The 12212-nt window shown below is 40.7% G+C and overlaps 1 protein-coding gene across 1 annotated transcript; it reads right to left on the bottom strand.

The window, feature by feature from the left end:
* Positions 1–1500: 1500 nt before the first annotated feature.
* LOC306924377 (4-galactosyl-N-acetylglucosaminide 3-alpha-L-fucosyltransferase 9-like) lies at positions 1501–2643 on the bottom strand (the record flags this gene model as incomplete). The annotated part of the gene is made up of 1 exon (XM_079502872.1): positions 1501–2643. The coding sequence occupies one exon, from the start codon at positions 2641–2643 to the stop codon at positions 1501–1503; it is 1143 nt and encodes a 380-aa protein (XP_079358998.1).
* Between the last annotated feature and the right edge of the window lie 9569 nt (positions 2644–12212).

The following is a 12212-nucleotide window of genomic DNA, read 5'->3' on the forward strand; positions in this document are numbered from 1 at the left end:
AAGGGGAAGTGGGTGCATCAAGATTATAGTCTCCTAGTTAACAGTGTGACAATCACACTCGGAAGATACATCATTATATATTCTAGACAACCTGGCTTTGGTGTATATAAGGCACGGTGTAGTAGTTTACATTGAATTAGAGCGTGCCTCGCACAAATAGAGGACCCATGTACCCGCTGTAGAATTGTATCCCAAACCTCCTCAGTTATCTCCTCCCCTATGTCCCCCTCCCAACAAGCTTTTAAAGAGTCCAAAGACTCCGGGCCTAACAACAAATCTCGTCATAGGTGCATGAGATTGCACCCCTCAAAAATCTTGATTCGCTTTGTGTTGGCTTGGATCAGTGGAACCCATGTAGTATACTTTAAGTTCCCATTTATCTGTATCACAATGAAAACCATCATGTTTCTTTTACTTTTAGAGTAAAAAGAGATTATTGCTATTTTATCAGTAAAGTCTTGTGTGTGTTTTGCCAATTAGTTGGAGGCCCACCAGTGGCCCACTGGGAATAGCTAGCTGTTCTAAGATTATTGTAATTTACAGAACCATGAGGAAGAATACGATATGAGGAAAGCCATATTCTTCCTCATTCAGCTAAAAGTAAGCCGTAGTAGAAACTGCACCTGGAATGACGTGAAATGAAACATACAATGAGTTTAATACAGTTAGGCTCATAGTTGTCGTGTCACTTTACAGTATTTGTCAATTTCCCCGCAAACAACCCTGTGTATTCAAAAAGTAAATAAAAAAATATGCATAACATATGCCAAGCATTATGACATAAATTCATGTTTTTTGGTAATCACAGTAAATCCAGCAGATGGTTGTTCAGTATTTATCTAAATGTTTATTGCCAATGCAATAAACACATTGATTAAACCACATTGTCAGACAGTAGACCACCTGTTTCAGGTAATCATAAATCATACAACCATATCTCATATTTGATATTTCAGGCCAGAGATTACACATTACACACATTATCGCCAATTTAACTGCAGGCTACCTAATTCTGTACGTTGTCATCATATCATATATATATATATATATATACAGTATATATACATACTGTATATATGGCACTCCAAATTCAGTGTCGATGTTTTGTCATATCCTGCCACCCTAATAGACGCAACACCCCATCCTTTGTCCGCCTTCTCCTACCAAACCACACCGTTTGCACACATCTCACCATGCACAACACCAACAGCATGCCTTCTCCTACCAAACCACACCGTTTGCACACATCTCACCATGCACAACACCATGCAACTGTCATATTTACAGTACAATACCCATTTTTATGAAATAACACATTATTGCGCAACACCACCAGCCTACGTCAAAATCGTCACCACTTTGCCAAGTTACGCCAACTCCGTTCACTTCATGGGACCAGTCCAATGGTACAGCCTTCACAGTGACACACGCGTTATTTCCGACCCTCGATGTCCAATCTCGCTACCTCTGCTCTAACCCAGCTCATCTTACCTAGTTACTTTAACCCCAGTACCATTTATTGAGATCATGAACAGTTTGTCTGTCTCGGCGCATTTGTAGATAATTGCATGATCTTTGAGCGTGATCTTGTCCAAAATAGGAACGCTTGACCTTAAACCTCTGTCTCCAGTTAAAGTAACTGGTGTATTCATCAGGGTTCTGGTCCAGATAAAGAAGTCTCTCAGCCAGCTCCTTTGGGCTGGAGAAGTCGTCTACATGAATGAAAGAGTGTCCTGGGATGTGATCCTCATAATTTGTTCTTGGAGGGCCCAGCACTACTGGCACTGTCCCCATTGTCATGGGATTGTATAATTTCTCTGTGATGTAGTCTCTGCTCTTGGAGTTTTCAAAGGAAAGGTAGAATTTACAACTAGATATTAACTTGGAATACTCCTGGTCATTCAACGTGTGAGAAAAGGCTCTGCCGTAAGTCTCTATACTGATGTGCTGTTTCAGCTCATTGTAGAACTGAACTCTTTTAAATTGTGAGTTCCAGTTACTCACAACCCAGCAGACCAATTTGTCCTTCACTGGCAGCTCGAAACCCTTGTCCTCCGATTCCACCGGCGCCAGGTACCCATAAGGCACTGGGATATCTGAATCCAGGCGATAAGTTGTTGTTAAATTGAACAAGTCGTTGAGTTTAGGTATCAGAGCTGAATTTGCGGGTGACTCCATGTTAAACCACACCCACTTCTGGAACCGGGGGCGTGGCTCTGTTGGCATGTTGGTCAGCCCTCTATTGATGTTGTTGTGGTGTATGATGACAGCATGAGCCTTGTTGTACAGAGTCCTGTCGTCCGTCAGCTGACATCCTTTAATATTGAATTTGTATCCAAATGGCCACCACCATATCAATATGAGGACCTGAGGCTCCATATATGCATCTCTGAGCTGGATCGTGTTGGTGTGATTGTAACCTGTCCACGTGATGTGGTGGTTTCCTGAGGTATAGTTTTTGTTTGGGGCTGTGGTGCTGTTTCCTTTCGAACAAGGCAGAAGTGAGGCTGTGTGAATGGTAGAAGGGCGAAAGTTGAAGTCAGGTTTGTAGTACATGAGAAAGAAGCCCAGTAAACACAGAACCACCAGGCAGCATTTTGCTAGAGTCCATTTGCAGGATGAAGAGCTCAATCTGCCCAACATGGCTGACCCTTTGAGAGAGAGAGAGAGAGAGAGAGAGAGAGATTAAATTAAATAGATAAACTTCACACTCTCAAGAAAGTTGCTCTGTGATGCAGGAAGTAAGATCCTCTCTGATGTTCCAAAAGGTACTTCTGTCTAATTATTCCATTTTTTAAATAAGCCTGCATGGTTAGACTATGCAGCAGGGACATTTTTTTAGGTACCGTAATTTGACTCATTTCCAGGTAAGAACATACAATATACTAAATGTGTCATTAGTGGTTAGCTTTGACAATTTGCAGAGCTGGTTCCAACTAAGCACTGATTACAATTATTACTTCCCTTCACTTTTGAGTTTATTAGTCCCCAACTCATTGGTGAGATTTCCCTACTATATTCCTGAGAACTCATGTGACAGCTGAAATGCACGTACACACACAAATATATCCAAATTGGCCCGCTTGATTTCCTGGGCTAAATCATTTACAAAAAGGGCAAACAAAGTGGGGGAGAGCACATCACCTTGCTTCACACCAAATGGTGTGGGGAACCAACCAGTTCTGAGGTCATTTAACTGGAGGCAAGCGACTGGGGCTTTGTATAAAGCTTTGATGGCATTATAAAATGTACCACTAATACCAGAGCAGAGTAACTTATATTCTAACAGGTCTCTGTTGATCCAATCAAAGGCTTTTTAAAAATCAATAAAACAAACAAATGTGTTTTTACCCTCCTCTAATGTAGCTCTTACTATAGATGATATAACAAAAATATGTCAATACAAGCCCTGTTTTTTCTGAAGCCGTTTTGTTCATCCACCAACATGTTACTATGCTCCAGGTAATCAGTAAGTATTTTATTTAAAACACTGGAATAAAGCTTATAGACTGTACTGAGCAAACTGATGCCTCTATAATGCCTCTATAAACAATTTTATATAGGTCTCGTTTTCACTCACAACACAATAGTTCCACCTTAGAGAACTTTGGTTCCTACTACTAAACTACTGCGCTGAAACTGACACAGAGGCAGTTAGAGCGGACCCCCGCAGATAACAATCAGCAGGTAATTCATTGATTTAATCAATTCTTGTTTAAAACTGTTGGTCTATATTGTTGCTGTCAAGCAGAAACCTCTTGTCTTCATATTTAAACGTTGTGATTCTTCGTAAATTAATGTCCTACTTGATCATAGTACAGTGTCACACAAAAGCATTAAAAGTGGAAGTTCAAAATGTGGCGTGAAGCGGTGCGTTTTGAGAATGGCGATCTGCTACTTTCGCTATTTTTGAATTAGAATCCTGAAACCATAATTATTTAAGGTCTTCTACTATTCTAATATTTTTTTCTGGATCAAATTTCCGTTACTTTGTTAGTTTTAGTTAACTATAATAATCTTGGCTCTGCTATCTGTGACTCACATTGCACCACACCACACACGGTTCACAACGTTCAGATGCCTAAGGCCTCATTCACACGTACACAATTATTGTCTGATTGTTTGAGACAATCACAATAGTTTTGCATTGTCATAGTCATAGTTCAATAGCACACAGTCTGTCACGTCGCCACACGTTGTGAGTTTATACCGGTATATTGGATATTTCCACTAAGTATTACATATGGCCTATATTGGCAATTTTTTTGTTTGTTCACGAAGCCTAAAAGGCAAAAACAAATTACACTTTTATGTTCCAATGTTTCAATGCCAAAAACAAAATGAAATTGTTAATTGCAATTATTGGTTTGACAAATTATTAATCAACAAATAACCCTATACAGAATGCATTTCAGCTAAGCTATCTTTACTACATCATTAAACATCTTCTTACCTTATCGAATAATGCGGAAAAGATTATTATTGCAGTATAAGTAGGCTGGAATTATTTATTGTTCCTTCGTTGTGAACCCTGCCTGGGGTCGACGTCAGCAAGGACATGCAGTCGCTATTTTTCAATAGCTAAAACATCTACACAGTGCTACATTGTGACATTTCCTTTGACTTCCTTTGTGTGTGTGTGTGTGTGTGTGTGTGTGTGTGTGTGTGTGTGTGTGTGTGTGTGTGTGTGTGTGTGTGTGTGTGCGTGCGTGCGTGCGTGCGTGCGTGCGTGCGTGCGTGCGTGCGTGCGTGTGCGTGGTGGTGCGTGTGTGTGTCATGACATTTATCCGCTCCACCCAGGAAATGTTGAATGGTTGAAAGCAGGTGACACACACACCTGCTGATAAGAAGAAATAAAACAGGATAAGAATAAGGACGACCTTACTGGCTAACACAGGGGTTCTCAACGTTTTTGGCTGGGGACCCCCGGAAATGCTTTGACCATGTCTCGGGACCCCCTCCCCACCCCCAATACCCAAACTGACTGCAAAAACAACCTTAATAATAGAGAAAATATATCATAAATAAATACTGAAACCAGATATAATCATTAAGGAAAGTGTATGCATGTACTCTGTGTACTATGTAAACTCTTCATTTCCATTTTCCAGCCATTCACTTGCAATTTCTTGAGGAAAGAATATACTGTGTATGAATTGAATTGTGAGTCTGTCCAGCGCCTCAGTGAGGTGCATAAAGTTAATGCGAGGCCAAAACAAATGTATTATGGAACAAGTAATTGTTCGGATCAAATGACTGATGATGATGATATATACAGACAATGTCAGAAGTTGTATGCTCAAGCAAACACTATTGCCCGAAAGTTCTGTTCAAGGCATATTGCACACCGCTTTATACTGCACACCTGTGGTCATGTTATAAAAAGTCTAGCATGCACAGGTTGCAAGTTGCATATAATGATGCCATGAGAATACTCCTTAAACAACCCAGAGGGGGCAGTGGTACCAGATCACTGCTGGAGTGAGGACTTTTAAAGCACTTCTAAGAAATCCAATGTTTAAGTTTATGAAAAGGCTGGATGTGTCAACAAACAGTATCATTGTAGCGCTTTCAAGCCCCTCAGTGAGCTGTTCACGTTATACATCAAGGTTAAGGGTACACTGCCTAAAACGCCTGTATGTTCTGCCTGTGGGTTAAGTTATGCAAGTTATGTATTTGTTTTACATTCTTTTATGATTTTTAATTTTTTATTGCTGTTGTATCCTGTATCATCTCTTGTATGTTCACCCCGTGTATGTATCCCTATGGACCTGCGTCTGCTAATAAAGTTGAATTGTTTTTTTTATTGACTGTCTACAACGTAGACAGTCAATAAAAAACCAATAAAAGTCCTTTGACTGCTGATATTCACCGCTTGACGTAGACTCTACGTCAAGCGGTGAATATCAGCAGTCAAAGGACTTTTATTGCAGATGATTAAAGTACAGTGTCCATTTCATAATTATGCTTTTATATTGTTTTGTATTGCAACATAGTTACCTAAAAGATGATCGTCCGTGCCAACTTAATTCCATTCACTGCAATAAAAGTCTTGCTTCACTGCCGTCCTTTGACCATGCACTGATACTCACAGTTTGACGTAGGACAGTTAGTAAAATTAACAATTACTTCATTACAGTAGTTTGGCCATATATAAATATACATATATACACACACACACTCCATAACCTTTGATTGGATGGGCAGGACGCACGTTTGGGTGGGCTATGCCCACCCTTGCCCCCCCTTAGAACCGGCCCAGACACACACACACACACACACACACACACACACACACACACACACACACACACACACACACACACACGCATAACGTTAACCTCGTGAGTGACTGAGTGGCATAATTTAGCCTACTCCCCTGTTTTATTACTGTTAGTTGTGTAAAGAGATAATAAATGTAGGTTTATGATTTCCATGAAACCATGTGGTTTCAAGAGAATAACCGCCTGATACACAGCTCAGCATATCAGTCAGTAGGCTGGGGTGCAAAACCCAAACACTGAAATAAATAAAACTGTACTACACCATGCCATACGTACATATTAGGGATATGACACTACCGAACTCATAGCTAGTGGCAAACACATGCTAATATACTTAAATTAGCTTCAATGAGCTTCAATTAATTTTATAAGATTTAAGATACATTCATGACCTTCGGGTATTAACCATGTTCTACTAGTTACTCGACTGCCAAAAGGCCAAATTTAATTTCTATACAGAGGGGGGGGGGGGGGGGGGGGGGACCGAATTGGTTACCACTCTGTCAGACACATTTTTTGATGCTGCATTAAAAAACAATTAACTCAACCTCTTCCTGTGTGAGACTTGGTCTCAGCCTATTCTAGTACTCCAGGATACACTTTAGCGATAGTTTTCAACCAGTGGTCCTTGAGGGGGTTCCAGGGGTCCCCAGCTAAATGATAGAGAGTAACCAAATGGACCCTTATAGATCTTTAACTGAGTCCTGAATGGTCAATTGGTGCCACGGCTGATTTCCCTGACACCAATGCCAAAAGCATGCAGGGAGATCACGTCATGCAGTTGCACAAAGGGGTGTCTCAGTCAACGCTGCGGCTGCAGGAAAGGACACATGGAGTGCATTGAAGCGTGCAGTTGCAAGAAACTTGGCAACACCTGCCAGAACACTGAGGATGACTGGGACTAAGTCCATGTGTCTGCTGCATGCAAATACAAGTCAGAAACACAAATTAAGGCTTGAAGCAATATTCATCATAACAAATAATAAAAAAAATATTATTAATTACTAAAGAGGCCAATTTTCACAATATAAATGATATAAAAGTGGTTCCTTCACAATTGATCTTAAATATGAATATGTCAATGTATTCCCCATATATGAAAACATAAAAAATGACATTTCAGTCTATTTTCTACCTTATTTAGTCAAACATATATAGTTTTATTATGTTTCAGCACAGTGGTGGCCGCCATCTTTAAATGGTCCATTTTGAGGGCTTAGCGGCCATTTTTTTGTTATACATACAGCAGATTTGGATTCAGCAGACCTTAATACCCCTAGAAAACATGTATGTAATAAATTAACACGATTTGCCTTCGGGGTTCATATTTTTGGGAAACGGACCCAGTCTATTTATAGCGCCACCAGGAGGCCGACTTTTGTAAAACACATTTTTTTATATTACTCCTCCAGATTCTCTCCAAAAATCTCACAAATCGTTACACAGTATCTCTATGGTCATGTGCTCAAGTCGGATCTGTCCGATATTTCATATTCCATCCTAATTGGCTATAATTGGCTTTCACAGTTTGCCCCGTTTTGAACAAAAGCCTCAAATCATGAACGCAGCATGCAATTTACGTGAAATCTTTCACACATTTTCTTACTAGGCTGAGGAATATATCCCACCCTTTTCACATTGGCCTGTTATAGCACCACCAACAGGTTGATTTTTGCAAAACACATTTTTGGAACAAAATGCCTCAAATCATCCAATTGCCATCAAAGGCGTATGAAGAAATGGCACCCTTTTCACATTGACCTATTATAGCGCCACCAGGAGGCCACAACCTGACCTGCCCTGGTGGAGACCTGTGCCCCGAGGGGTACTTTTTCTAGTTATTATTATTATTATGTGTTCCATAGGGCAGGAGCCTGTTTCTGAGGAGGATATTTCTTATGTTTATATAAACATAAAAATATATAACAATGTAATAAACATTATGTTATAATCTTAACCTGTCCATGTGATGGTGATGTGGTTCTGTACAGGCTATATGGCATAGTTAAATAAGTCACAGGACCTATTTCCTCCCTGACACAGGATGTTCCGATAGGCCTTCATCTAATTGAGGGACACTGTGCGTGCGTGCGTGCGTGCGTGCGTGCGTGCGTGCGTGCGTGCGTGCGTGCGTGCGTGCGTGCGTGCGTGCGTGCGTTTTTGGGGGTGTGATCTATGACATAACTAGAATAATTATGTTTGAACCATGATATAAAATGATCATAACTACTATATATAAAATATAATAGCAGCCAGTAAATAAATCTGTTTCCATTATGCTGTTCATCTCACTCACACGCTGGCCGCTTGCAGAGTTGAAATCTATCTATCTAGCACGTAGGAATGTGTTAGTTGGCATAAGGAGCACAGTGCAACCCCACGGTGTACGCAGGTTTAGTGTCTCCCCCAGTGGTAGACACTGGGGGAGACACGTCCCACAGGGTTTAGCAGACCCCATGTCAGAACAAAGACCAGATGGAAGGGTTACATCTCCACATTGGCCTGGAAACGGAGGGACGCCTGCATGGGGATCCCCAAGGGGGAAGTGGATAATGTTGCTCAGAGGTTAAGTTTGAAGTTTGAAGTTTATTGAGAGGATGGCCCCTTGAGATGTCGCATCTCGTTTTAGAGGGGGTCCTATACATACAACATTACAGCAGTGCATGTACACATAACATAACATAACATTAAACAGGAAATCTCTGTTGAAACTGTTACCAAGTGGTTGAAGATGGATGGATGGATGGATGGATGGATGGATGAGTGGAAACCTCCTGTTTCAAAAACTGTTTGAGGGGCGCTCCTATATACAGGTTTAATGTTTGTCTTTAGTTCAATGTATGTTTAAAAAAAGCCATTGACAATGAAGGGAAAACTTATGTCATTTTGTAACTCATTACGTCATATTGTCTCTTTATTGTTAATGGCTTGTGTTGGCACTGTTTGTTTTATATCACCTTTACATCACCTAATCAACATGAGTTAGACTTTAATATATTAGCACCCCTCACTTCACACGGGTGTGATTTTTTGAATATAGGCGATCTACAAGCTAGATCTGCTATTTTCACTACTTGACGTGACAAGTAGTACATTTACAAAAATATATAAAAGTTGAAATATGGAGACACAAGGTTTATTGGATGGTATCAAGGTGGTATCAGATATTAACATCATCTGATACGTTGGCAGGAGTGATCAAACTGTGGAGTACATTTGCAGCCATCTGCGATAATGCAGCAGTAATCTCTTCAAACCCGTCAGACATGCCAATGAAAACATTTGGTGACCATTATTTGGTGATGGCGAGGAGACTAAAGAGAAAATGTACGTTATATTCCAACACAGCTGCCAAATTACCTGTTGGTGGTTGGCAAGGGTGGTGTCAAAGTCTCAAACTGGCTCCCAAGCTGTGGAGTGAACTCCTAAATGTTCTCTTTTATGATTATTCTATTCTGTTATATCTGTGATAGATTCTTTTTCTCTAGTAAAAGCAGGTCCACATCTACCTGAACAAGCACATACAGTACAAATGAAATATATTGTTATCAGATTGATAAAATACATATTTACAGGGACATGTATGCATGCATGCACAAAACACACACACACACACACACACACACACACACACACACACACACACACACACACACACACACACACACACACACACACACACACCAGGGCCGGATTTAGCCAGGCCCACTAGGGTGGGCAGACAGACAGAATGTTATATGGGGGACGACGCGGGCGAAACATTTTTGGGGTGTCAAATCCCCACAAACCCCCGAAATGCATATAAAACTATGCTATCATCATATCAGTTCATATATCTTCTCCTTCTTTGACCAACAGTATGCTAACCCAATTGCCCTTCCTGACACTACCCTTCATTTGCATTTACCCGGGCTTGGGACCGGCACAAATAGGACACTGACACATTTATATTTTTTTCATCTTTTTATTTTCTTCATCTTTTTTATGTTTTATCTCTCTCTCTATCTATCTCTATAACATGAGTCTTCTGTTTGTCCTGGCAAAAATGGTAACAAATTCATCCATGTCCAATGTGTTTGTTATAGATTTCTCATGTGCCAAGATGACCGCAAGTTCTTTTTTCTGTCGTGCAACATGGTGCGACGGTAGGGGGTTAGGACACGTGCCAGCGTGGAGAAGGAACTCTCACATGAAGCTGAAGACACACCAATTACAAGGGCTGTCACATACAACTTGTGCAACACAGGTAATGCTTTCTTGTATGTCTTCATGTGTTTAGACACAGTGGCCAGGTCTGTTTCGGTTGGACAACATATCTTGGCCAACATTGGCTTTGCAACAATGAGTTCGCTTTTCAGAGTTGCATAGTCTTTTCCAGTTCCAGCAAGTGCATGCAAAGGCTGCAACAAGGCTTCTGGACGCACGCACATCTCAGAAAATGTTGACGGGTGCTGGACAAAAATATACGTACAGAAAGAATGTAGGATGTCCGCACACCGTTCTTAAACTCCCAGAAGTTTATTTAAGGTACATCAGGATTCGTTTCGACCCCTCCGGGTCTTCATCAGGAATGAATATACAACAGAGTAGGCGTGTTTTATAGTCAAGAAGCTAGAGGGTAATCAGAGTAGTCATGTGACACACCCACCACATCTACTAACATACAAGCTAACATAGAAAGTTGTAGAGCCAGAGTCAAGTAGAAAGATCATTGAATATTAAGGCAGTTGTAGAATCAATGAATATACAAATAGAGTCAAGGTTGGGGTGAAACAATGGTCCAGAAAAATAAACAATTAACTGCAAACCAACAAATAGCAAAGAAACGAACTTAAAGCCTACAAATGATAACCATAAAAATCAAGTACGGTACAGCAAATGCAGTACAAATCAAAGGACATGATGGCATATGACATACTGAATAATTGTTAATATATATTTATTATTGCATGTGTGACTATTATGGGCCATTTAAGTGATGGGTTTCACAGGGCCAATCAGGAGCCTGACCAGTTTGTTTTGGGAAGTCTGGAGCCTTGTTTTAAGGGCCTTTGAGGTGCTGTGGTACCAGGAGGTGCATGCATAGTCAAAGAAACCTTGTACGAGGGCTCCTGTTAAGGTCTTCAAGGTGTTTTTGTTGACCAGTGAGGAGATCCTGTAAAGGAATCTTGTTCTTTGGTTGACTTTTTTGATTACGTTGGTGGCCATTTTATCACCGGAAAGATTAGCCTCCAGGATGGAACCTAGGTAGGTAATTTCATCTTTACGTGTGATAATATTGTCACCCACTCTAACCAAGAAGTCATCTGCCTTGCTGAGATTACTATTAGATCCAAAGAGAATGGAGTTTTTTTTCTTTATCAACCGAAATGTTGATAAAGAAGATACATTTCGGTCAATCAGACGTGTATGTATTTTTCTCTGTGGCCAAATAAATGGTAAATGGTGCATTTATATAGTGCCTTTATCCAAGGCGCTTTACATAGCTTGTGCATTACATTCACCCATTCACACACACATTCATACACCGATTGTGGCGGAAGCCATGCAAGGTACCAACCAGCACATCAGGAGCAATTTGGGGTTCAGTGTCTTGCCCAAGGACACTTCGACATGTAGACAGGAGGAGCTGGGATTCGAACTGCCGACCCATGGATCATTGGACGACCTGCTCTACCTCTTGAGCCACAGACATTATTATCATCTATGTTGATCTTCCATTAGTCCTGCACCTGGAATTGTGTGCGCTGTATATCCTGACTTAGTTCACACCATGACCCAGAACACTGGCAAGAGAATCATTAAATTGTACATTTAACCACTTAAACACTCCATACAGGACATGAGTTGCCAGACTTGCCACTATATATACTTGACGTGATCTTTTTCCCTCTACACCAAATCTCGTTGCCAACAATATAAAGCTCG

The sequence above is a fragment of the Electrona antarctica genome, assembly GCF_951216825.1.
Source record: "Electrona antarctica genome assembly, chromosome: 6".
In the NCBI taxonomy this organism is placed as follows: domain Eukaryota; kingdom Metazoa; phylum Chordata; class Actinopteri; order Myctophiformes; family Myctophidae; genus Electrona; species Electrona antarctica.